The sequence below is a fragment of the Equus caballus genome, chromosome 2 (genome assembly GCF_041296265.1).
Source record: "Equus caballus isolate H_3958 breed thoroughbred chromosome 2, TB-T2T, whole genome shotgun sequence".
In the NCBI taxonomy this organism is placed as follows: domain Eukaryota; kingdom Metazoa; phylum Chordata; class Mammalia; order Perissodactyla; family Equidae; genus Equus; species Equus caballus.
In genome coordinates this window covers 24,752,743-24,780,700 of record NC_091685.1, presented here as the reverse complement: position 1 = coordinate 24,780,700, position 27,958 = coordinate 24,752,743, and the positions used below count along the sequence as shown (strand labels likewise).

Genomic DNA, 27,958 nt, shown 5'->3' with positions numbered 1-27,958 from the left:
GCATGTAAAATATGTTTTATTGTTCTTTAAAAGGGTTCGGGGTTTGGTTTTAAATCAGGCTGCACACCTTTCATCAGTCTGACATCTCTCTCACCATGTCAAACTGGCTTCAGCTAGCAATACTTCATTAAATCCAAAAGAAAAGAAAACTTTTAATTTTGAGGAAGAAAATCCAGTTCTGAGAACAATTAACATTAGTTTGTCCTTTAAAACAAAATGAGGGGTAATGTTTCATGTTGCTTTATACACCCTTCTCCTCATACAGAACCAGGAATGTAATTCTCCTAACGCAGGCAGGCACTGATACTGGTGGACACCGCACACACACGCGCGCGCGCACACACACACACACACGCACACACACACACGCCCTCCCCCCAAACAACAAAAATCAGAGCATGTCAAAGGGAAAAGTTTGTTATGATATTGATCAAAACCCTTGGAGTCAACAGAGTCTATCTGAGCTTACAGGACATGCTGTTTTGATCTTGAGCCTACATTAAAGGAATCTATTGTCATGTTCTGAAATAAAGAATTTTGGATAGTACCATCATTTTTCACTTTGAAATCCTAGAAACAATTTCAAAAAACATTATTTTGTTTTGTTTTCTGGGATTAGGGGAGGAGAGAATCTACAGATTTTCATTTAGTTAAAAATCAAAACAACTCCGGCAGAGGAAATAGGCAGTTCACATAGCCAGCCAACATCTGAGGTATCATCAGTGTGAGACAAGGTCCCAGTCCATTCCTACTGGTCTAGCTGATCCTAACAAAATGGGAAGTTTATGGCTCTGCACAGCAAACTCCAGCAGGACAAGATGACCCTAAGCCTTTATTCAAATCCTCAGAAGCAGAACACTATTAAGGATGTAATATTTAGATGAAGAGTGCAAGAGCCTTTGATGGTGTCCTTCAACTTGCTTTGTCAATGCAGCCCAGTCACAACTACTTTCTGCAAAGGAGCGAAAAAACAGCTTTTCTAGATCAGCACATTGAACCCAGCAAATAATCTGCAAAAATGATACTACATCATTTCACTAGCAACACAGTCCCTTTGCTACTCGTTGGGTTGCTCTACGTCTCTCTTCTACCCTGTTATGGCCTGTGGACACATACTCACTAGGCATTGTTGGTTTTGAACCAGTGATTTTCTTTTTTTTAAATCTCATAAAGAACCTAGTAAGAAAATAACAAGGCAATCAGTGGTTAAACTGAATTGTAATAGGGGGAAGTTTGGAAAATACTCATCACAGGCATTTCTCAAGTCCAAAATATTGTATCTTTGCTGCTACTCCTTTGACCATTCCTGAAAATTCAGAGTACAGATAAGTCCTAAAATAAAAATTTTAAACTACCAGCACTCTCTGCCTTCATTAGACAGAAAATCAGAGTAATGCTACAGCCCAGAATTCTACAAGGTGTAGAAAGTGTGCTAACTCTCTGCCTGGACACAGCTTCAGTGATGGCCTGGAGTACTCCCCTTCAGAAAACAAACATTTCTGGGATACCCACTTAGCTTCATCAGCTGGAAAAGAGAAGAATTCGACTCTCAGCTAAGTTCTTTGAGAAGAGAGTCCTCTTAAAATGCCATTTCCCCACTAATTTACCAAAACAAAAGGCTCTTAGCTACTTTGCCTAATGTTGAATAGGGTTTTCAAGAAAAGAAACTAACATGAACACCCCATCATCAGGAAAGACTAAAAACCACCTGGATCATTAATACATATGACACTGTTTTTTTTGGTGTTTTTTGTTTTTTTTCTAAAAGTGCCCAGGTGGGCTTAAGGCTGCCAGACTGCACACACATTTATAGCAACAAGGGCTTTCTCCTATTTCATCTACAACTTGTATCAAGGGAAAAGAGAAAATAGGGGGGAAGTACCCCCCTGAAACAAAAAGGAAAAACAACAAAAAAGAAAGAAATCCCACCACAGGGAGATCTGCGTGCCAAGCGTAACGGAAGAGTGTGCTCCCCAAACGATGGCTCTGCACAGGCTAATGTTCTGCTGGTTTTCCTTAGAGACCTATTTTGAAAAAGTTAAAAAAGACAGGAGATTTTGAAATAATTCAATCCTGGCAGAAATTCAAACTCCAATACTAGGAGGAAAATCATCCTTCACTGAATTAATCCCTTTTCTCTTTCTCTTTTTCTTTTCTTAAACATTTTATTCACGTTATAGAGGGATTTCTTTTTTGTTTGTTTTTTTCAATCATTAGGAGAATGGTTGAGGAGTACTGAATCCATCACTACTTTGATGACACAGTTAAGATTCCAGATTCACATTTCCAGGTACCAAGAGTTCCCTCTAAATGCCACAACAAATCAGCCTTCGTTTACACTTCTTTCTACTGAACACAGCAATGCCCATTGGTATCTCTGAAGCGCAATCGCATCTTAGGTCGGTATTTCTCCAGGTAAAGCAGCTGTTTGGAATTGAATGCTCCCCTTCTTTTTCTGAAAATACAAAAATGGCAAACTTTGTCATGTGAAAAAAAGAGCTGCCTGGTTCACTGAAATGCATTATTTACGGCCTAAGGTCTTTCTAACTCCACACAGCTGAAAATCAGCATATTTCCTATACAACATCACTTCTAAGTGAAAGGGCTGAGTTGCAACATGAACTTTCTGTGCCTTCCTAGAAGAGGAGACAAATTTTCTTTGCTGACTCTTATTAGAGTCTATTAATCATTTAATAAACATCAGAATGGTTTATCCAGAGACATGTGACTACTCTCTTCCCAATTAGATTAATATATTCTTCAGATTAGAATTGGTAGCAAGTATTTACATGAAGCAGCAAGCACAGATGGCATTCCTTGAAATGTTGCCTTCCAAGAGCTGCTACCATACATTCCATGCCCTCTGTCACAGTCTTTGTTTTCTTTTTTTTTTTTTTTAAAGAAAAAGTTGAAAGGGAAAGGGCTAGACAATAATTGCCAAAGAATTCTGGACAACAAAACAGCATGGCCCATTATTCCAGACTGATGCCAAGATTCTGTCTGGGCACCACTATCCTGATTTTGTGCCAGAACAGGTCACTTAAGAGTCCTAGGTGATTAACTGCTCCTCTCTAGATTTTTCCTTGCCTCTTGGTCACAGAGTTGCGTCTGGAAGGTATTCTGGACATCCATTGAAGAGACACTAGATCACTGAGGCTCTGCCACTTAGCCACTCATTTTACAGACTCCTACTTCTTCAAGTCACACGCTGGACATATTCTACAACGTCCAAATTTGCCACCTAAATTAGAAAACCTTTAAATCTGCAGCCAGTATTATCATTGAGTCTCTCTATCACTTGCTGTTTTTGATATAGTCAATGAAACAATATTTTAAGCCAAAGAGAGCAAATTATTCCATACTACAAATGGATACTTTCCGTAATTCCTTCCTCTTATATGATCATGATTTATGTGTTTCCGAATATAAAACTTCATACTCACTGTCTTATAAACTGAACTGCATCTTCGTACTTCATTCCACATTCAATCAAAGCAAGTGCAACCAGCACAGGTGCCCTGCAGAGAGAAACTCATTTGTAAATATTCACAGGTCTTTGGAATTAAAGGATTTTTTAAAACCCAGGATTACATATTACCAAAACAATGCAAAGCTTGAGCCTTCCTTTCTCTTGTATACTAAAATATCTGATATTTCCCTATACAGCAAAGGTATCTTTACTCTTTAAAACATCACCACATTATATCTCAAGTTTTTGCATCATTATAAGTCATCAAAAATTCTTCATTGGTCTTTAACCATTATCACAGTAAAATAAATCACCAAATGTATTTTCTATCATGAGTGTCTCAGAATTTTCATTACAAATTGACTTTAATATCCTTTCCTCATCAAATACTAAAAGGGTGCTAGATTTCTTCAACAAAATCATTTTCATGAGTTAGGAGTGTGTCAGAGAATTGGTAATTAGAAACAGTTCTCTAGATATTTTTTTAAAAATCTAACAAAGGGGGCCGGCCCAGTGGCGCAGAGGTTAAGTGCGCACGTTCTGCTTCGGTGGCCCGGGGTTCGCTGGTTCGGATCCCGGGTGCAGACACAGCACCGCTTGGCATGCCATGCTGTGGTAGGCGTCCCACGTATAAAGTAGAGGAAGATGGGCACGGACGTTAGCTCAGGGCCATGCTTCCTCAGCAAAAAGAGGAGGACTGGCAGTAGTTAGCTCAGGGCTAATCTTCCTCAAAAAAAAAAAAAAAATCTAACAAAGGAAGCGATGTTTAAAAAAGGTCCATTACAGGGCACCAACTCTGGAGTACCTAACAAGGATAGCTACTAGTTATAAACTGCCCCAAGTCAAATCCTTCACCCTTCAGGATAAGGACTGAAACTTCTGACCCTGAAGAAGAAACTGTACCACACTAAACTGCCAAAAAGGAAAATAGCAAATAAAAGGGCTGAGCAGACGTAACAGCCTGAGTCACCACCACCTTAAGGCAACAACAGCCTGAACTAATGTTTTGAGTCAAAGTGCACATTATAAATTGCCATTTAATCTGCTGCTGATGGAAGTGTTGCAACACCATTCCATGCAATGCTAAAGGAAAAAGGTTTTAAAATCAAAGTTAATCTTCACTCTCCATACATCTCCTTTCAAGAGTTTAAAGTGTAGCCATTTGCTCTCTACCTAATAACTTCCCAGTCATCTCAATCCAAAATTAACCATACATAAATTCTTCAAAATCTAAAATTATTTTAATTTTGTTGCCCATCTCAAAGACCTGAACCTTTGCTTACTTGAAATGGGGAGAAAAAGAAAACACAATTAAAACTGTGTTTTTCACTCAAAGATAATTACATTAAATCAGTTTCAGAACAACTTCTGAACCATCACCCACTCAATCCAGTATGGCAACAGAATCAGAGAACCAATGAAATACAACAAGCTATTTTGAGACATCATTACGCCAGCTCTCATTTAACTTTACTTTCAGGCAATTTAATATTTAGTGTAATAAACGCAAATTTCCACCAAACTGAAATTTTTGATAGTAAATTCACCAACAAAAGGATAAGAACTTACCTTCCCAATCCTGCAACACAATGCACTGCAACACAGCAACCTGGCTCTTCACGAAATTTGGTTTTTAGTAGGTTTAGCCAATCATCTACTATCTGATTAGGGGGTGGTGCTCCATCATCAAATGGCCAATCCTGGAAAGAAAAGATCTTTTACATTAAATTGATATTTTCTCCAGGATTAACATCCTAATGCAGAATAGCTACATTGTAACACAGGGCAGGCCTAAGGGAACCGACTATACTATATATACCTATTCTTAATAACACAAATCTGATCACTGCTGAAAAATGATCCAAGATCGAAATTCAACTATGCCAAATAACTCAGCCTTCCCAATGAAGTGTAATAAGCATCATAGGCATCTAATTTTATCTTATGGAAATTTCTTATCACAGTGATAAGAGGCTAGTATTCTTCAAATATTTATCTGAATAGAGCAGTAATTAGACATGAGAGACAACTGTAATTAAAGCCAAGACAAAGCAGGAGAGGACACATCTGTCCATATGATTTAAGGTCCACTCTGACAAAGAAGAATAGAAACTGGTGTCTCATTGGTCTCTACAAATATTTTTGAGAATTATCACCCCAATAGCTCTAAGTCATGACATCTTTTCTTTAGAGAAAGGCTCTCTGATAAGAAATCTCCAATGCTTAGCATATCATAACAGAAACATACTACTATCTTTGTGCTTATATACTTAAAAAAAAAGGGCAAGTACCAAATATTTTTAAAGCTCTGCCTAAATTATACATATCTCATTTAACAAGCACAGTGCCACATGACAGGGTCCTGAGCAAATGGAGACCGTTTCCCCAAGTATCCCTTTCTCTTTTTATATTCATCGATTTGGGTTGTTTTTTAGTTAAGACCAACCCCATGTACATTCACATACAGGCAGGGGTTTATCTTCCTTGCTACCTAGCAAGAGGTCCTAAGAAACCAACATAAATCAGCTTTGAAGAAAGGGGAGAAGGGAGATTCATATTTCATATACCTTCTCTCCCATCTAGTTTCAAAAAGAGAAATGCAAAAACACTGGAATTTTTTTTTAAACCTAAGACTATTCTAATGAGATTGGATAAGGACACTTTAAGATAGCAGAGAAGGAGAAAGAGAAAAGTGACAGAGCACTAAACTGATTCTGCACTCATTACTGGCACCACTAGAACACTTCACGTAGCCCATTAGCCATGACAGCACATTATGTTTGCTTTGTCAACTACGCCCCATAATTAAAGGGCTGTCAGTGTTATCATTATAAATGCCACTACATAGTTTAACTGTAAATAGCAGTAAAACCACTAAGTACTTTAGTTTAGAGCTTACTTCCTCTAATACTCCCTACAATGCACCTAGTTGAGAAACAACAATATGAAACATGCTTCCCTTTCTCACGTAAGCAGTTTCTATCAAAAAATCATTACAGTCATAATTTAGAAGCATCTGAACTTCAAACTGACATAGCTGAAACCACCATCAGTCTTTTCCAATGTGCTTCTGATTTGCAAGAGCATTGGTCAAAGGATTACAAGGTCTTATTTTGGGGATATCCTCTTATAAAGTGTTCCAAACCCTCTTCACCTAGCAAAAGTAAATTAACAATCCATCTTAAAATCTCTATCTTGGAAAAAGAAAGAAATCCCAAGCTTAATTCTAAATGTCCTTGTTTTTTCAAGCTTAAGTTAGACTTTTAATTTTATCTGATCACAGCTATTTAAAACAAAACAAAAGCCTGGATTTAAAGCCCTGGAGTAAATCCCAGACCTACCATTATCTTCTACAAACTAGTTCAAGTTCTTTAGTTCATTGCAATTTCATAAAGGTGTTTACCAACATTACCGATTCAAACAGACTACGGTCAATCCACAGTTCATTTTCTCAGCCTGCTATCTGTCAAAACAAACTGATTTCTCTTCTACCCACTGGAGAACATATTCACAATACTGGAAAAAGAACTTGCATTCAGCCTAGTTTCAGAACCTAAAATTGTGTTTTTATTTTTTTAAACATAGGACATTTTACACATGGTTACACTTATCATCAGTGATTTTCAGCCAAGGGACCTTAAAGTCATTTAGAAATGGAATGCAAGCAAATTATTACCGTGCTATACTATTAAAATACATTTTTAAAAAACAATGCTTGGCTACTTAATTTTTGTTTTCACCAAAATGCAGGTGGGGAAACTTTATGGATCTATGAGATCCATATCTATGAGATGACCACCTTACCAACAGGACATCTATTTTCTTGCATCAACTGCCTTCCCAACTACTACCAGCGCAATAATGACTACAGAACCACCTCTCAATAAAAAGTAGGAACATAACCTTGTACCAATATTTTCCTTACTACTTTCTTCCTAACCAACTACTACAAAAATTTCCAGTTCTCTTCCTACTGCACTGCCTTCCCAACAATCAAATAAAATAGGTCTAAGACTATGAGGTCATTTCACTACAGGCTTCTGCAATTTAGACAACTTTTTAGGGAAGAAAGCATAAAATTTTACCTAATCTAATATGAACAAACACATGGACAAAGACAACAGTTCAGTGGTTACCAAGGGAAGGGGGGTAGGGAGTGGGCACAGGGGGTTAAGGGAAGCATTTATGTGGTGATAGTCAAGAAATAACGTACAACTGAAATCTCACATTGATGTAAACTATTATGAACTCAATAAAAACTTTCACCTAATCTTCGGCTCCTGTTTCTGATAATGAACTAGCATATTTAGGGGCTAGGGAGGATTTTTTTTTTAATAAAGATTTTATTTTTCCTTTTTCTCCACAAAGCCCCCCAGTACACAGCTATATATTTTTAGTTGTAGGTCCTTCTAGTTGTGGCATGTGGGATGCCCCCTCAGCATGGCCTGATCAGTGGTGCCATGTCCACGCCCAGGATCCGAACCGGCGAAACCCTGAGCCGCTGAAGCAGAGCACACGAACTTAACCACTCGGCCATGGGGGTGGCCCCTAGGGAGGAATTTAATTCAAAATCATTCCAATTACTTTATGTTCAAACTGAACTATGAAAGTAATCTAACCATACAAAACCTTCTTAGAAACCTACCAAAAAGTCTCAGAAACGATGCTGATTACTCTGAAGCAAGACGCCTTCTCCCCCTCCCTTCTTATCCTCTTCTCCCATCTTTTTGTCCCTTAAAAGTTATCTACAAAATATTAAGTAACTAATTTGTACTTGCAAAGTGAGAGAGAATATTTCCATGTGACTTAAGAATATCTGATGGAAATTACTTTCAGTTAGATTCAAACCAGCAGCCTAGAAACAAAGGTAAATACTGCATTAATTTTCCAGAGAAAACAAAATGCAAATTTCCATTTTCTTGAAATAAGTGTGCACTAAATTTTGATTTTTATTTGCTGAAAATACTCCGCATGTGTAGATTTTAAGGTCACAAATGAACAAAACTGCCAATCCAAAGGACTTTAAATAGACTGCTATGAACACTGTCACTCCTATTATAAGCTCAAAAGTAAACCACTGAGTGCCAAGTTTGCAAAATATCTACATTTAAAAGGTACAAGTTGTTTGCAGTGAAAAATTAAAACACTACACACTCACTAGAACGTGGATTCCTTCTTTTTCAACTGGAGCTTTATCATATGTAGCGTCACAAACTCGAACCAAAGTTGTCACTCCATACTTCTTAAGTTCCTTTAAAGAACAACCAATATAAGGGAACTTGCTTTTAGAATATGCAACCAAACCTTTAAAAATGCACCATGATAAACTGAAACAATCAGACATCCTTCTTAGATAAAGATCAAAATCATTCTCAGTGTGGCAACATATATAATGGACACTCTTGCACTCTCAGTGGAAGTGTCAATAAGACTCACCTTTATAAAGGGCAATTTGGCAGCATAATACAAAAACTTGAAAAGCATACATACATTTTGACCCAGAAATTCTACTTCTGGGAATTTATACTAATGAAATAATTAAAGATATACACAAACATTTAGGTACTAGGATGTTCAGCACAGGCTATTCGAAATAGTAAAACGCTGGAAACAACATTAATGGTCCAAAAACAGGGGAATAGTTAAAGAAAGTATGGCACATCCATACAGAATACTACAACGGCTATAAAAATAGTACTAAGAAGGTCGGGGGAAGATTTTCTTAAAAATACAGTGTGATCCTATCTCTATGTATATTTATAAATATATACATACATGTAGAGAAAAACATCTAAAAGCCAGGTATTAACAGTTAAGTATTTTTAAACTGTCTTTTGTTTATCTGTATCTTCTGATTTTTATGTAGTAAGTACTTACTGTTTTTTCAAATTTAAACAAATACAAGTAGTTTGAAATTAAGATTTAAAAAGCCAACTTTAAGATTACAAAGCCAACAAACACAAAAACAATTACAGCCAGAAGCCTTGCTTCTTTAAAAATTTTCCTACAGTAATGTCTAATCCAGTGACTACCTATCTTCAAGGGGCAACCAACATCTTTTTATAGTTGCAGGGCGACAGTGGCCTCTGCCACTTTGGAGTCTATGGCCAAGGAATCCACAGGCTGAAAATAGTATCATGTAGTTCAGCCAGGCTTAAAGGTGACTGAACAACCTAAGGGCACACAGGCCTGGAACCAACTTGTACACTGTGTACACAAAGTTAAGAAGCTCAGGGAATTAAAAGTATAAATAAGCAAGAACAGTGATATCCTACAAGAAGTGTCTATCATTTGGTTATCTAAAGAGTAAAGTTATTTTTATTGCTAAAGGCCTTTATTTTTCACAGAAAGGCCCTCTTTCAAAAGAGACTCAGGAAAGTTGTTAGTGAGTCAAGAATTTTACAAAGTTTCAAAAAAAAAATAAAATCCCATTAAAATAAACTCCATAGTAAGCATTTTCTGAAAGGTTATGGCAGAGTTTTTTATGGTAAATATTTGTGACCATAAGCCAAGTCAAACTTCTTTTGAACTCAGTTTTGCCATCTGTAAAATGAGAGGGGTGGATTAGAATCCCTAACAATTCATCCAGATCTCTAAGTCCACTCCATAAATACATCAACAGAAACCACATTCAGAGTGAACACAAGGGAATGATTAAAAAGCTTACATTCAAATGTTCAGTGAATGAAGTACAAAGAGTTTCTCTACTACTACCGACGGAAAAAAGGAAGGATCCGACATAAAACGTTACCTATGATCCCTCTCCTTCCCCTACGTTTCTGGACTCTCATATATGATGGTTACTATTGCTAAGTAGTTCTGGGATAGCTTTTCATCAAGAGTGGTCAGAAGATTTGAGGTAGACGTGAGTTTGAGTGTCAGAGACAGCTCTACCACGTACTGCATGCCTTCAGGCAAATTACTAAATTGCTCTGAACCTCAGCTTCTTCATCTGTAAGAGGGAAATAAAAATGGCACCTATACCTCATAGGGTTATTGTGAGGAGTAAATGATATAATGCATAAAAGTGCTTATTGAATGCTGGGTAAAGACTAAGTGTTCGATAAATATTATTTTATTATTGAAAGTATGACAAAAGAATTGCTAATAATATAGAAAGGCTATAAGAAAAAACATAGTACTAGATAATTTCTAAGGTCTCCCCAAATTCCATGAATGTTCTTTTAAAAATCTGATGTTAACTAATTGAACCAATTCAAAGAAAGAACAGTAGAATGCTCATCCATACTCCAATCACAGAAATAAATGCTTTTGTAACAAGAGATTTCTTTATAATGATGTTAATTTTTATTTTTATTTATTTATTTATTAAAGATTGGCACCTGAGCTAACAACTATTGCCAATCTTCTTTTTTTTCCTGCTTCCCTCCTCCTAAATCCCCCCAGTACACAGCTGTATATTTTAGTTGTGGGTCCTTCTAGTTGTGGCATGTGGGACGTTGCCTCAGCGGTGCCACGTCCGTGCCCAGGATCCGAACCAGTCAAACTCTGAGCTGCCAAAGTGGAGCGCACTAACTTAACCACTCGGCCACAGGGCTGGCCCCTGGTGTTAATTTTTAATGAGCTTTTACGTATAAATCAGTCCAAAAGTAGACTATGTTACAGTCTTACCTCTGTGAACTTGTTGAGGGTAGCATTGGTAGGGTTGTGAGTTATCAGAAAACGCATGTTCTCATAGGAGATCTCCACAGGGGCTGGACGGTTCATTATGGCAAATAAAAAGTGTGAGCGTGCGTGTGTGAGTGTGATGGGGAAAATGAAAACAAAAATCAATAAATCTTGAAATGTTTCACAGCAGAAAACATTAAAAAGACCACTTAAATGCCTATTATCGATCCGTGTTTTGTATTTTCAACTTGTGTATTCTTTAAGAAGCTTCTCTCTTCCAGATAAGCAGACGTATTAGAATCCACTTGAATCCAAATTTAACTTGGGCCTCAATGTGTGCAGATGGATACCTTCGGACTCCAAAAAAATCCAACTACATACAAAACTGAAGCAGCCTTTACTACATTTAGGCACTAGTGAGACAAGTTAAAAGTGTAGGTAGCTTCCACTTTTGTTTACTTGATGCTTAATTTTACTGGAGTCATTAAAAGAAATATGCTTGCAATAAAAAAAAAGCCAACTATTTCTGAGGCCAGTCTCGGTGTCCAGAGTCTTCAAGGCAATTTTAATTATGGCACATAGAACCCCCAAGCTCACTTGTCAGCGAAAACGCTGTGCTGAGCCTGGCAGAAGTCTGCCCTCACGCTCAGAATCGCCATAAATGTGCAACGTATATTCCAACGAAAAACCTGCAGGAGAAGAGCATAAGTGAAATGAACTGGAGGCTGACAGCACAGTAAACACAACTTTATGAGTGCAAAGACATCCGAAATGCCACCCATTCTAAATTACTGCCGTCTACGAAGACAAAGATGTATACCAAGAGTTTTAAAAGTCAGAGATTAAGTATGTCTTTTTTTCCAAAATGGGGTTCAACAAAGTTTCTGTGCTGTTAAGATTATTTCTAACTCACATCATTTTTAAATGACTGAATTTTAAAATTCATTTTAAATCATTTTTAAGCGATTGAAAGATCCTTAAAGAAACCTTCCCTGCATGGACTCTTGATAAAGTTCACAATGATCTCATTTTTCTGCTTTGACGGTTAAGTCTTTCACATATACACTTTGCTTAAAATAAGCTATATCTGTAAATGGAAGGAGGATATTTACCAAAATTCCACTTTGAGGATTTAATTCTCTCTATGCAAAGTATATGCATTGGCCCCCAATTATAATATTCATCCTTAAAGTACTTTCAAAAAATTATGTCCTTTTTCTCACAACTCACAGTTGTTGTTACTACCTATGAGGAATGAGGAAAGAGGATCAGAAAAGTGAGGTGACTTGTCTAAGGTGAATGAAATTAGTTGAGCCCCAATTCAAACCCAAGTCTTCTGCTAGTCCCAGGTTTTTTCCAAGGTACCATAATGCCTGCTCACTCAACTAATGTATAAATCCCATCATCTCCTTTCTAGTCCAGTTTACCTTTTTACTACTTCTCACATCACTACCTCAAGAGTACAAAAGGATCTAAAGGTCACTGATTCACACAGCAGTCTCCTGCCCAAATATTAATCCCTACCAAAAAAAGGCAAGAAAGAGACGCGGCAGAATTTTTATTAGGATTTTAAGCCTGCTGCTTTGAAACACAGTAATTTTTACAACTAGCTCAGAGTGTCAACATAATCCTAAATTCCTCCGGAAACACGGACAAGGTCTAAGTTCTTTCACTTGCCTCTTCCCCAAGCCACCAATAAATGCTTATTTAGAAGTCTCTAAAAAAGATGACTGTGACCAGATAGAAAATGTCATGAAAGATATGACTACAGAACCATTTCCAGGAAGAAACTGAAATACAGATGTAAAAGAACATATGCCTGCAAACTTTCAAGCCTATTCTTCTATCCTCAAGTCTTCTTTTTACGGTATTCTTATAGCATTCTATTTTATGAGTTACATACTTGTGATTGTATTACCGTGGACACAATCACAAAACTAAAACATTCCTAAAATACGAAAGATACGTGAGAAATTCAAAATGGGGGCCAGCCTGGTGGCACAGTGGTTAAGTGCGCACAGTCCGCTTCTCGGCAGCCCAGGGTTCACCGGTTCGGATCCCGGGTGCGGACATGGCACTGCTTGGCAAAAGCCATGCTGTGGCAGGCGTCCCACATATAAAAAGTAGAGGAAGATGGGCACGGATGTTAGCTCAGGGCCAGTCTTCCTCAGCAAAAAGAGGAAGATTGGCAGTAGTTAGCTCAGGGCTAATCTTCCTCAAAAAAAAAAAGAAATTCAAAATGGCATTCTAAGAACTTCAATACTTCAACAGAATGAGTTACCTACTACATAAAAACATAAAACTTCTACACTCAAACTAAGAAAAACAAAAAGACCACCACTCTTTCTAACTCATAATTCTAACTGTAACTCCAGAACATAGCCACCTTAGATTACACATTTCATAGAGTACTCCTTGTCCACTCAAGGAATTTTAAAACTAGTAGAAACTTAGAGATCAACTATTCTGACCATTTCAAAAAAAGATGAAGTGTGGGATCGAGAGAGGTTAAAATGGCTTAACTAAGACCACATTGCTGCTTGGTAGCAGATCAAAGACAAGAATCCAGGTCTCCTACTCCCTATTTATTTTGCCTTCAATTTTTTTTTTTAAGATTTTTTTCCTTTTTCTCCCCAAAGCCCCCGGTACATAGTTGTGTATTTTTAGTTATGGGTCCTTCTAGTTGTGGCATGTGGGATGCCACCTCAGCATGGCTTCATGAGCAGTGCCATGTCTGCACTCAGGATCCGAACCTGGTAAAACCCAGGGCCGCCGAAGTGGAGTGCGAGAACTTAACCACTCGGCCACGGGGCCGGCCCCTTTTTCCTTCAATTTTGACTAACAGAGGTACCTACATATTTTTTAAGTCATAATTTTTTTAAGACAGATCATTTATTTAAAAAAATTTTTTTTCTTCTTCTCCCTGAGGCCCCTCAGTACCTAGTTGTATATTCTAGTTATAGATCCTTCTGGCTCTGCTATGTGGGACGCCACCTCAGCATGGCCTGATGAGCGATGCTAGGTCCACACACAGGATCCGAACTGACAAAACCCTGGGGTGCCGAAGCAGAGTGTATGAACTTAACCACTTGGCCATGGGGCCGGCCCAAGTCATAACCTTTTTCACGTAAGTGTAACTTTTCTTCAAATATTTGCTGGGATAGTTATCTGCAATTCTGTGACTTTATAACAAGCGGAGAAAAGATTATTAAAGTACTACCAACATTATTAAAAGATTATTAAAGTAGGATACTCAAAGAACAACAGTTTGCATGCAGTGCAGAGCACAATACGAGGACATTCTCACCTATTTGAATCCCTTTGGTTTAATGACGTTATCGCAGCTAATATGTGTGTCAGCTGAGCAGTCATGAAAGACCTGCACTGCAGTGATGGCCAGGCTTAAAAGGTTACAGTTCTAGCCTTAAGATTTCTACCTTGCCTCCAGTGTTCATCTGCTCAGCAAACAGAACAAGCTTTATTCCATCTATTCCTCCAAGCTCATTTTGGAAGGACCACTTCCAGGGATAAGGACAATTCATTAATAGATTTTCAATTCTTAACACCATACTGAGATCCCCAGCAAAGGAACTTCTCCCAAATCAAACAGTATGTTCTATCAATGTTAACAGATACGAGATAAAAGCAAGCTTCTGCTCCTTTCCCTTCCCCTAAGAGTTCAACTACACAGCAACACTAAAATATTCTTGCACCCGTCAATTCAGATAAACTAATGTTAAGAATGCAAAGCAAAGAGTCTGTAAAAAAATCATAAACAACCTGCCACAGCTGAAAAGTACTCAAAAGTTACAGAACCCTACATTTTAGCATAAACTCAGCACCTGTACACCTTACAGGAAAACTTTCTTCTAAAGGTGTCTCTCCAGCATTAATTCTGCTCTTCCTACTTAAGTAGAAATTTATTATTTTTTTTATTTACTAGGTGATGGAAGAAGCTCGTTTACTTAACATACAATAGCAGTCAAATTCAAATATACATCCAAATATTCTCTCCACTCTTTAATTTTATCTTTTACAGAACTGTAACTTGTAAAATGTCAAAATTGGGATATTTCCTTTTCCTAAACAACATTTCCATTTTTAACAAAAGAATATAACTTCACTGAAGGATTAGAAAGGATGTTCTGCAACAGAGAAATCCTTTTAAATTAAGAAGGGGAAGGAGGGAGGGAAGGGAGAAAGAGAAAGAATGAAGAGGGAGCTGAAAGAAGAGAGGAAGTAAGCAGCGGCCTACCAAGCTAAGATAGTGCACTGCCAGTAAGACTAAGTCAATAACAGAGACTACTTAAAACTGTGAAGAGGGATATGTTTAGAGTTTAAATGTCCACCGTCAACACTACTGCTAACATCGACCTAGATAAGAATCAAAAACAAAAATGCATGAAGTAATACAATATCCATTATTTAATCATGGCATGTTCTCAAAATGGAAAACTACGCAGAGGTTAAAAAGAATAAAACATCTCTATGAACTGATATGAAAGATGGCTAAGAGAAACTACTAAGTGAAAAGAGCAAGGCACATGACAGTATGAACAATATATAGAGAAATATTTGTGAGTACTCTTCTACATGCTTTCATACCCATGGACTATCCGGAAGGTTACAAAGATAAGAGGGAACAGTGGTTGCCTGGGGGTGGAAGAGACTGGAGGCTGGAGACCAGGACCATGGTTTACTTTATCATAATACAGACCTTTTGAACTGTTTTAATTTTTTTCCATGTACATATATTACCTTACTTTTTTTTAAATTTAGGGTGATAAAAAATTCTACGATTTACAATATAACTACATTTTTAACAATGCTATAACCATGGGATTACAAGAACCCTCAAGCCAAAGACAAGTCCTCTCTCCCACACAGGCCTGTATCTATACAATTCCAGAAAGACAGTTTTCTTTTTTGTTAAAAATACAAAATTATTGAGTAAAATTCAGGTCCTGCTTTGGCAACTATAATACTAAGTTCAAATATAAACATAGAGAATTCAAGGGTGTGAGGGAACTTTACAAAATCAGCCCCACTTAATGTAATCAAACTTACTGGGCATCCTTTTAAAATTCCTGTCAGGCCACTCACATCAAGCTTTCCACTGAGAAAGCACCTCTTTCTATTTCCAAATTAAAGTAAATGATACATAAGCCCTCTAATTTAATGGCTTATGCCAGTATTCACCAAATTAAAACAGTAGATGACAATATAAATGCACAATCAAGAATTCTAGATCTAAGAAAATAAAATCTAAAAGCAAAAGTCTGAAGAACCAGCAAGCATACATTTACTGTGTTACTTTTCTTACCAGAAATTCTACAGGAAGTCATGCAAATTTGAGTTAGCCTGGTTTCTACAAACAGGCAACATGAAAGCATAATACTGTATGTAAGACTAAAACCTTGCCACAATTTTTTCCTAAAACAAATTCATTTCACTTCAATGAAAACACCTGCACTTCCCCTTAAAGTAAGTATAGATAATCTGTCAACAGTAAATAATTCATTCTCACGAAGAGTTAAGACATTTTCCTTGCAATTTGGCTAGTTAAGAATTTATTAATGAATTCAAATATTTACTGGACATACACTGTGTCACATACTCTTATACATGTCGCAAGAGAAGTAAACAAAACAAACAAAAATTCCTGTCAGGATGGATTTTATATTTTAGTAGGCAGAAAAAGGCAAATAAAATACGCCACTGCTACGGAGAAAAATGCAAAGTAGGGGAAACTGCAGTGCCAGAGGGAAAGAGGATTCCAATTTTAAGTGAGGCTATCAGGAAAGGCCTCACTGAAAAAACTGACATTTATCCAAGACCTGGGGGTGTGAGCCAAATAGATATTTGAGGGAGCATTCTAGGCAGAGGGATTAGCCATCGCAAAAGTTATGAGGTGGGGCCATGCTTGGAGTGTTCTAGGAACAGCAAGGGGGACAGAGCTACTGGAGCAGAGAGGGCAAGGGAACGAACGGGGTCAGAGAAACAAGAGAGTCTTAAGGGCCACTTAAGTATTTGGCTTTTATTTGGAGAAAAATGAGGTTTCAAGCAAGAGTAGCAACATATGTTGAAAAGGATCACTCTAGCTGCTTGTGGAGACAGGTTATATGAGCACTAAGGGCAGAAGTAGGGAGATTCCGGAGGAGGAGCCTCTTGCTATAATCCAGGAGAGAGGTACCGGTTGCTTGTCCAGGGTAGCAGCAGTGGAGAGGATAAGAAGGGATCAGTTTCAAGATGTACTCTGAGGTAGAACTCAAAAGGATTTGTCCACAGCCTGGATAGGAGGACTGTGAAAAAAGAGGCAAGGCCCTGAGTAACTGCAAGAACTTGGAGAAGCCTAACAATATTCAGAGATTATTCAGAAGACAGAACACAAAATCTTCTCAATCATCAAGAAAGTAGGGAAATTCCTCTGTAAAGTACTACTGTCCTTACTGCATTTTCATCATTTCAGGAAAAAAGTATCTTGAGATGTGTAAACTAAAGAGAATTCAATTTTGCTAACTAAACGCTCATCTTCTGGTTACGTGGTCTCAAACTGAAATTTTACTCACCTTTCAGGACCTACACCCAACTCATCAGAGCCCTGTAGAAACAACAGCTCTACTCAGTGCTGCTTTTCTTTGTTCATCCCTCTACTGCCGCATTTATCAAACTAACATCGAATACATTTGACTCCTTAAAACTTAGACTTAGATTCCAATTAATGTTAGTCCTCCTCCCCTACTGGCTACAGTCCTGGGGAGTTGGTAAGGAGAGAGGTATCCATTAAATTCTACACAAATTTGGATCCAAAATATCTGTAAACAAGCTAAAAATAGCAAGATGCTTTTTTACTGCTACAAAAAAAGTTTCATAGTTGCTCCCCTGGTTATTCCCACTTTTCACTTCCTCATTTAAGGAGGGAACTTGAGAATCAAGTTCCAGTACAGAAATCAATAATCAGTTCTATAAAAAGAAATTATGACCTTGATGGTGGGAAAATATCTTAACATTTCAGAACTAGCAGGAGATACATGGCCCGCCGCTCAGAAAAGCAAGCAAGCAGTTAACCGACAATCACACTCACTTCTGAGAACAGTGACAGTTATTTACTGAAGTCCTGTGGGCCCTGTTCCCACTCAAATGGAAAGGGAGTGGTTTTCAAATTTGTATGTACCCTGGTGATTAGAAGTAGTTGTCCTTTTCTAGTAACTCCTGCTTCTACAAATAACTCTAAGACAAAAACTGCATTAAATATTTTCATGCTACACTCAAAAATATTTGTTTTCAGTTTTGTACTCCATCATTCCTCTAATGATTAGCAATTCTCCAGCTGAATCTCTTGTCCAAAAATGTTATTTTTCCTAAGTAAAATTTAAATGGCGGTAACAATAATATGGCCAATTTTGACTTTTTCTAAAAAATTATTTGAATAGTGGTAATAACGTTAAAAATCCTAACTGCACAATTCTAATACCGGGCATTAATCTTATTGTTTTCAGTGAATCTTTTAAAAATTAAGTTACATAGCTCTATTTAATTCTACTCATTCATACTTTCATTTCCAGGAAAAGCTATCATGGCTATCCTCTCCATGGGCTTTATGTTTAAAGACTTTCATTTACATGCATTTTAAGACTCCCAAGCCTCTTTGTTATAAAGTTTAAGCACATCTTTCCCCTAAACAACTGTGGTAACCTCCTTTATACAATAAGAACTACCTCAAATTCAGCTGCATCCTCATAAAATTAAATCCTAATGTTTGTTTTCTTCTTTCCTTCCAACCTTCCTTCTTTAATCTCAAAAGGCTACGTAATTTTCCTGGGGAACAATTTAAGTGTTAACCATTTTAATTTAGTTTCCAACATCCTCACTAAACATACATTAACCCAAGAACTACTGAATCGATTATTTCATTAATAAAGAAATGTATCTGAGATTCTGCACTTCAACTTAATAAAGCAAATTCAGTAGTAAAAAGACACTTGGATTCACCCTGTCAACACCACTCTGAAATGTTTTCTGAGCTATATCAGGACAGTTAGAATGACTGTAACAGCTGCAAGTGCCCTGAGGTTGCAAAATACATACTTGGGAAAAGGTTATTTGAATCACCTTTCAAAATAACCTACAGCACAGGAGCAGCATGCAAAGCTAAAACTTCTAGGCTATTGTTAGCATTATTTAAAATATATGTTTCAGAACTTAGCAGTTTATGGGTCAGCTTAACTCTTTCATTTCCCCATTTTGTCAAATGTATTGAGCATATTTAAAGCTCCTGTTCAAGAATTCACCACTGAAAGGGGGGAAGGAAGCTCTCTATGTACAGGATACAGAATAAAAACATTCCAAATTACATCTTGTCAGCATAAATTCTTTTGTTTGAGCCCCAGAAATTTTTCTGCTGTTAGGGCATTTTGGTCCAAGTTTCCCCTAAAACTGGGTAAGTTACAATTCACTTCCTCTCCTAAATTTGCTTTTTATAAATCACACTATAATTCACAGCCATCTCTCTGTGTACTGAGTATAGTACAAGAGAAACCGACCAGAACCCAAATCATTCTATTTGGAGCTGCTGATGGCCTTTTAAAATATACTGTCTACTCACTAATTGCCCAATAATGGCTTGATGTTTATTTTCATAAAACATAACATTCACAATCTTTAAAAACCATACAGTGAAAGCAACTGTTTCACATTACATATGAATGTGAAGTAAAAATGGTGAAATACCTCTAAGATGCCATGTCAATGAGTTATTATTCTTTGCTCAATAGCTTACTTCAACATCCTTCCTTCTCTTCCCACTTAAAGAATGCAAAATTCCATCTTTCTTGTGCTCTTCCTCCAAGACTTACTGAGATGAAGGACAATATGTCACCTCTGAAGGACACTAAAATGCAGCACATCCAATCTGACAACAAGCATTTGCAGAGCTTGTGTGCACATCATACAAACACTATCCAGGATCAAGATCCTAGAAGTATCAATGTGGATAAAAATATTTGATGATGGACATTAAAATTTCATATTAATGCTACATACTTCAAAAACACAAAGTAAGCATGAGTAGAATAAAGCAGGATTGAGACTTCTGAGAAAATGCAAAACTTTTACGATAGTAGACTCGTAGAAAAAGTGAAGGGCCATGGTGGCATGAGGAGAAAGGAGCTGAGTCTTCGATTAGACAACTATGGGGAGGCCTTGAACATGTTGAGAATTTAAGACCCATTCAAATACAATAAAAGCTCTTAGGAATTTAAAAGTAGAGTAGTAGAGTCAAGGAGTAACTCTTTGCTCAGTGAGAGAGAACAAATATTGCCATATTGGTGGGCATCTTCTGATGTGCTGCGCAGCTCCATAATTACCAATAAGCTTCACAAATATAGCTTCTCAACTTACTAAACCCTACCTGATAGTTGAATATTTTCCCTAGTAAATACATATGAGTTTAACTAAATTCTACTTGTTGATGCTCCCTCCCCAAATGAAGATCTAACCTCACTAGAAAAACAATTCAGAGTGTAGTCTATGACTTACATTAGAAGGGTCTTTCATCCAGAAAGACCTAAATTATTTGAATAATTTAAACCGGTCACCAAAAAGAAACTTGTTTGTAACCACACGTGTGGAAATGAAGAATAATGTCACTAGAGTCTATTGTTTCTCCATCATATCCTTCTCAATTTGCTGACAAATCCTGCTGATGACTCATATCCTTCTGCACTAACCAGTCACTCTGTTCCCTCATGATAGGCTTTCACCAACAATGGAAAATAGAAAACACATCAATTTATCTTGCTACTAAAACCAGTAAATATCAACTTATGAATATAAATCCAATTTACAAATACTATGGTGGTACAACCTAGTGAATGCTTCCTATAAAACAGTGCAAAAAAAAATGTTATGCTCAAATCTCAACTAAAACTAAAGGACTGGAAGAAAGTAGATCTGATTGTGAATTTGAATTCTTGTCAAATGATACATTACTTTTAGAGCCAACATTTCTGACCACTGCAGAAATAAAAATATAAAGTAATTTAGCTGATCTGCTAAAGCAAATATATCATGCGTGCATTTTATGCCAAAAGAATTAACATTTCTGAGAATGAAATTTCAACCCAAAAATACTCTTAAAGGAATTAAATACAACAGTTCTCTAAAGGTAAAGACCATTCTAAGTCAACACATTTTTTCAAAACAGGCTCAACTACCAAAGAAAGGGTCATAGAAAAGCTTAATCTTAAAATTCCCTGCAGTTTAAAGCCAATGTTGTGCAATGTAAATTTATATTCCAGTGACGAAATTTACTTTCTAGGCCACTTAAAATGGAGTGGATGCTGTGTTACAGAACCTATGGGCAAGAAATCAGTGCAAACAAACAAAAAACACTTGTATTCAAGTCACATAAAAACTACTGGTATAATGTGTCAACTCCTAATAGTCATTTTTCTGGGAAAGATTTTGTGCCCTGTAAATCTACAGATAGAACAGACAGTGCCAGGGAAAACCACCATAAGACGTAAGAAGAAGGGTCATTTTCTCACCTGGGGCCTGGTAACTCCACAAGCTATCTCTGGAAAGTGGACAAAGTTTGCAGTGCTGTACAGCTCGTTTTGTGGAGCTACTAGAGTAGTGACAGTTTCTGGTTCAGCCTAGACCTCTATGACTCCAAGGAGCAAAAGATTTACATACAATATCTACTTGAGCTCTACACCAAGCAATCCTGTATGGCTTTGAGTCCCAAGCAAGCGGGCAGCAAGTCAAAGGAGCTAGAGAATGTGGTTCAGTCAATAAAACAAAGGCTACCAGGAGAAAGCTTCCAGACACCTCTACACATATACTAGTTTTGAAGTTAAAATGGGTAAAAAGCTCTTCTGATACTCCAGATTAACAGACTCAAGTCACCATTTCTCAAAGTAATTATAATTGGTGGCATCCATTATTCATTTAACAAACCCAAAGCACAAAATTATCTGAATTGTAACATCAAGGACTCTTGCTTCATAAACTTATATAATCATCAGTTTCTATATAACCCAACTAGTATCGTGAGAAAAATCTCAATGCAACATCCCCAAAAGAGTAAAAAAAGTACGCAAGTAACTGAAGTATCCTTTTTTAAAAAAACAAAATACTAAATTTCAAGCAAAAAAGGCCAGTTTTCTTAACATCTATTTACCATCTACTTAACTCCTACATAGCTCTCTGTAAAACGACTAGAGTTAACTGGAAAAAAAAAAATTCAGCCAGAGATTTAAGTACTTTAAGCCCCAAGGGAAAAAACTGTTTTTTGTCCACTACCATATATTTATTGATACTCTTTAACTTGGATTCCAAAACCTGGGATTCAAAAATTTACCTATAAATCAATTTCCTTATCTGTAAAATTGAAACAATGCCACTTACAAGACTATGAATTTTAAATAGAATGATTTGTGATTTACCACAAAGAGGATTCCCAAGAAGGGAATGCTGAAACCTAAAGCATCATGTTGGACTTCACAAGTATCTCAAGACCTCAAGATCTCTGCCACTCAATAACATAACTACGTCTACCATGTTAAAACTCTGTATCCTAATTTCCAGTTGCTCAAAATTTTTCAAGACCCTCAACTTCTACAAGTAGAATAGGTGGATGGTATAGCACCTGAAGAAATCAACCTAACTTAGGTTTCACTCTAACTTAAGTTGCACTCTTCCAAGAGCAACAGCTAAAAATGTGTGTACTGCTCCTCTAAAACTTAATTGTAAATGCTTTTGCTAGATGCGTCACTGGTTACCGATCCCACAGTCCAACAAAAAGGAACAGTACAATCAAATCTTGTAAAATAAATCTCTAATGAATTTCAATTTTACGTCTCAAAATTGTAAACTACTGCATACAGCAATGCTACCTTTAAAAGATAAAATAAATAAAAAGTTAAATCTTAAGAAAAATAATCTGTTTTACCTCATTTACACAAATGTCTTTTCAAGGAAAATATAAACATGGGGCTTTCAGACTTTTTAAGAAAGTTATGTGCAAAAGCATTCAAACATTTACTCTTCCCTCCTGCCACCAGAGTTCAACGATGTTGTAAATGGTTTCTGCCTACAAATTTGGTTCGTTCAAACTAAATTTTACTTGACTGACTCACAGAGGGAGTGGTTTGACTCTTGCCGTTCTGAGTCAGAATACACCTGGTTCAGCAGTTCTAAACAATTTCTCACTTGTATAGGTGTCCAAAACGCTGGCCTTTTCCAGCTACCAAATATAACAATTAAACTGTTGCCTTAGTAGGAAAGTCTGAGTGGTAATAATACTTTGAATCTGTAGTTCAATTTATAATTAACAAAGTGCTTTCATATATATTTTCTCACTCGATCTTCGCAATCTCCTGAGGTAAATATCCCACACAGCTGAACAGAAAAACTTCCACAAAGAAGTGACAACTTCTAGTTGACTCTCAGCCCCAATAAACACTCTTTCTCTTTCACCCAAAATAAAAAACATAAAAGGCTGCTGGGTTTCTTTAATCAGACTTTCCTCTCCCAGACATATCCCAGGTGTCTCATAAAAACTCTGTCTTAAAGCACACACCCTGAGGCCCCAAGAGAGTTTCAAGGCAGAATCTCCACCCACATAAAAGCCTAGCTCAGGCCCCAAAGAGCCTCAAGTCAGCATCTCCTAAATGATCCCCTTGCCCCCAGCCATTCAGTCTTCTGCATTAACTTCAACATCTCTCATCTTTCTACAAGCTGCTAGGCCACTGTGTGGATGAGAAAGCTCCAAGTGAGACAAGCTACTGTGAGGGTAATAAGGGTATAGTGGAAAAATCAAGGACTTGGGAGTCAGACAGACCTAGGTGTTTAATCCAGCTCCAATTCTTATTATCTTGTAACCTGGGACAGGTTACTTACCCGCTTTGGGAGTCTCTATATCTCTTCATCTCATCACTGTTAAGTCAACGGCTTATACTTAGAATCACTGTATCCCTAGTGCCTGGCAAATAGAAACCACCCAATATGTGCCGAGTGAACGCAAATGAGGACACCTACCACCTTACAGTAGCTGTGAGAATTAAATGAGTATAAAAAGCACTTGGTGCATAGTAGGCGCTTAATACTAATTAATCTGGTCCCCTACTGAATAGTAACAATACTGTTCACTATTTCTGAAATTGGACAGCATGCTATTGAGAAAAAGGATACTCTAAGAAAAATATAGTTTCTGACTTCTAATCACACGTCAATGATTTTGCCTGTAAATCTATGACATCTACTATCAAAAGGACCACCCTACTTTCGCTTATCATACTGAAAGACTCCCAACTTCTAAGAAACTTCCCATCATTAACATGTAAAACCCATCAAAGTACTCTTCATCAAGAACCCCTAATTCTACAACACAAGAATCTGGGGAAAGTCCGTGACAATCATTAGTCCACTCACTAGCCAATATGAAACAACTTAAAAAACGTCAGGATCAGAATACAAATATGAAACAACTTAAAAAACGTCAGGATCAGAATACCGGCAAACAGCTGCTCACCACCTTCACCAACACAATGGTGTGCTGGCAAGCAATTCTGAAGCCTTAAAAATGTGTCATTCTCCAGCCTTAATTTCCTTTTGCACATTGAACAAAGCACAACTTCATTCACTTCCTGTCAGAAACTACTCTGTAATACCGAGCGTGGCAGCAACTCAGCAGGCACGGTATTCTAATCCAGGAGGAGTTGTAGTTTGGTGACTCCAGACAAACAAGCATTTGCTGAATGCCTATAGTGATGGTACAACTGCCAGACATTTTGTATGTTTCCTGACAAATTCCAGGAAATAATAAACTAGCCTATGGTTCTTCTTCATCATCAATATGTTACATTATTATGATTATTTCTTAAGAGCTTTTCTCCAGGAAGGTAAGAAAGAGCCACAACCTAAAAAATATTACTTCAATTTACCTATCAATAAAACTCCTCTCACCTGAAAAACTAGCAGTACTTTACAAGAGTCTACGCTTCTGAACACGCTAACGGCAAGAGCCTACGATCCTGGGCAATGGACAAGCTTGTTTTACTTAGCTCCTAGAGCCCCAGAGTAGGATGAGATGGCCACCGTATTTGTGACAAATTTGGAAATTTATGTCGATATCATGAAACATGGGGGAAAAATTTACACACACACAAAAAAGCACACCCTTTCTTTAAAAAGACCCAGAGCTAGAAAAATGATAGTACCAGTGGAATATATTCCTAAACCCTTCCCTCATACTTGAACCCGAGGACCCGGGACAAGATGCTCCTGGAAAGAACTCCCTAACCCAGGGCACCAGGATCACTATCGCCATTCACAGTGACCAAGGAGAAAGACCTCCAGGATGCCCGCTCCCACAGGGGCGAACGCAGAAACACCCTTCCGCGCTCCCTCGCCCGCCGTTCACCTTCCCCCCGGCCCCTCGCTCGCACACGGCACTCCTGTTCTCCCCCCGCGCTGCCCCACTCTCCCCCTCCCACTCCGCCATTCACCCCTCTCTCCCCCACACTCGTGCTCCCCACACTCGCTCACTCATTCCCACACGCCCCCCCACACTCACTCTCATCCGCTCACTCATACTCTCCGCTGCACTCACCCACACACGCTCCGTCCCCCCTCACTCACACCCACACTCACTCTCCTCTACACTCACCCACACTCCCCCAGATCCTGTCCCCAACTCCCACCCTCGCCCCTCACCCCTCACGCACACCCAGCCCTCTCCCCAACTCACGCGCTCGCCTTCACGCACGCATTTCCCCCCGCACCCAACATTCTTCCACACAGCACACGTCCCTCCGCGTCCACGCGCACGATCCCCCGTTCCGCACCCACCCTCGTCCTCCACGCAGCCCGGCCGCGCTCCCCCCGCCCGGCCCCGGCCCGGCCCTCCTTCCGGGGACGTGTCTCGGGCCTGCACTAATGGCTGCGGCGCCTCCCGCCCTCCGCTTCCCCGAGGCCCCGGGAGCCGGCGCGGGGCCGCCCGGAGGCGCGCACTCACGCTGGCGAGCTGGGGACTGGGCATTGAAGTCCGGCGGCGGCGGGAGCGAGGAGGCGCCTCTCTCCTCAGTCACCTCGGCGGCGGCGGCGGCGGCGGTAGCGGTGGCGGCGGCGGCGACGACTCCCCCCCAGCCTCGGCGCGCGACACCCGGCCCGGCCCGGCGGCGGCGACGGCGGCGCGTGTCCACGAGTCCGTCTTGCTGCAACTGCTGCGGCCGCCGCTGCGTCTCCTGCTGCCGCCGCTGCCCCCGCTGCCGCCGCTGCCCTGTGGCGTCGCCTCGCGCCGTGCCCGGCCGCCGCTGCCGCTCCAGCCGCTACCGGACGGACGACGGTTACAGCCCGGCCGATCGCGCCGCCGCCACCACCGCTGCGCGCGCAGCCGGAACCAGCTCCCGCCGCCGCCCCTCAGGGGGCGCTGCGGGGCGCGGCGCGCGCGCCCGCCGGCCAGCCCCCCGCGCCCGCTGATTGGCTGGCCGGCCAGCTCGAGGGGCGGTTGGGCCCGCCCACCTGCCCCGCAGGGCGCTGACCCACTGCCCTCGGCGCCGCCCCCGCTCCTCCCCGGGGTTCGTTCCGCTCCGCGCTCCTGACTGCGGAAGGCGCGTCCATGTGACCCGGGAGGGGGCAGAAGGCGGCCTGCGGAGTCCTCCGCCCACGCCGCGGCCCACCCATCCGCACCTGGGCTAGGGCCACGGCCCGAGGCCGCGGGGTGACCCGCAAGGTCGAAGGGCTTTTTCCCCCATGTCCGGCCGTGAGGCCTGGGGCCAGATCCTGATGAGACTGGGCGGCGACCGAGGCCTTTGCTCGGGGATTTCCAAGTCAGAAGTGAGAACCAGGGCAGCTCAGTTCTTGGCTGCCCTTCTTCGAGGCCTCAAATAAATGGCGTGTGCGTCTGCAATTGCAAGGATGTTTCTGCGCCACCCCCCCGCCCCCCCCCCCGCCCGCCACACACACACACACACACACACACACACACACACCCCTTCGAACCTTCCCTGACAGACCAAAATTCAAACTTCCGGGATGTAGCATCTTGGGCAAGTTATTAACTCTCAGTATTCTCAACTATTCAATGGAAACAGTTATCAGCTACCTCGTGGGGTTCTTTTCACCTATCAATGATATAATGTACGAAAAAATGCCTGATAAAGAGGAGACCCTGAATTTCAAGGTTTCCGACCTAATGTCCCTTTTAACGACGGGAATTATCCTAGAGATTCCAGCATTCTCTCTTGCATTTGGAAGGTGACCAGAAATTCTTTAATTCTTTGTCAGGCCACGCGTTTTGAGTTTTGGTTTGAAAAATGTGGTCACTGGTGAGTGGGGAGACTGATCTGACCACTGCCCGATGGCAGCCGGCAGCACTGGGGGGGAAGGTTATCCAGGAGGGTTGGGGTGGGGGTGTGCTCTGTCCTCCCTATCCACCCTAGGCAGTCTCACCTGCCCAGAACTGGCAGCTATCTAGAAGGGACTCCTGCCCCTTAGGCTGCCTTTTCCGCCCCACCCCCGCCCCCAACCACTACACACGTGTTCATTTGCCTCTGTGGGGAGAAGCAATCGTCAGTAGTCATCATTCGGCCTTCCCACAAGGTAGACCTGGGGCATTGCTCCCGACCAGAAGGCTTCCATTAGAGCTTAGCAGAAAAAAGAAAGGTCTTATGACTCAGCCACGTCAAGCCACAGCACAGAACCCAGGATGTTCATCACCAGCAGGTGGCCCAGGAGAGGGTATTCCAGGGCAAGGCTGGCTGGCAGGGCCGTGTGGGAGTTGAGAGGCCTTGAAGCAAGACGGGCTGCAGATCCGAGTCAAGGCCCTCCGTGAGGAACACAGGCTCAGCTGCCACT

At 39.9% G+C, this 27,958-nt stretch overlaps 1 protein-coding gene across 8 annotated transcripts; it reads right to left on the bottom strand.

Moving 5' to 3' along the window:
- On the bottom strand, positions 1 to 27,930 carry PTP4A2 (protein tyrosine phosphatase 4A2). 8 transcript variants are annotated; one of them, XM_001503862.7, is made up of 7 exons: positions 26,118 to 26,254; positions 12,211 to 12,343; positions 11,102 to 11,787; positions 8,628 to 8,720; positions 5,039 to 5,169; positions 3,444 to 3,518; positions 1 to 2,455 (listed from the first exon to the last, which is right to left on the bottom strand). In XM_001503862.7, the coding sequence occupies exons 3-7, from the start codon at positions 11,195 to 11,197 to the stop codon at positions 2,347 to 2,349; spliced, it is 504 nt and encodes a 167-aa protein (XP_001503912.1). In that variant the 5' UTR covers positions 11,198 to 11,787; positions 12,211 to 12,343; positions 26,118 to 26,254; the 3' UTR covers positions 1 to 2,346. The 8 variants fall into 8 exon arrangements, with proteins under 8 accessions (XP_001503912.1, XP_070116614.1, XP_070116612.1 ...); XM_070260513.1 differs by lacking the exons at positions 12,211 to 12,343; positions 26,118 to 26,254 and adding an exon at positions 27,641 to 27,930; XM_070260511.1 differs by lacking the exons at positions 12,211 to 12,343; positions 26,118 to 26,254 and adding an exon at positions 26,792 to 27,118.
- Positions 27,931 to 27,958: the final 28 nt, after the last annotated feature.

What these genes read in the sequence shown, in the direction of transcription:
- PTP4A2 (XM_070260513.1), bottom strand. Translation starts at nt 11,197, where the DNA reads ATGAACCGTCCAGCCCCTGTGGAGATCTCCTATGAGAACATGCGTTTT. An exon ending in CCCTCAACAAGTTCACAGAG is followed by an intron (nt 8,721 to 11,101) that starts GTAAGACTGTAA and finishes TGTTCTTTAAAG; the next exon opens with GAACTTAAGAAGTATGGAGT. An exon ending in TGTGTTGCAGGATTGGGAAG is followed by an intron (nt 3,519 to 5,038) that starts GTAAGTTCTTAT and finishes TTCTCTCTGCAG; the next exon opens with GGCACCTGTGCTGGTTGCAC.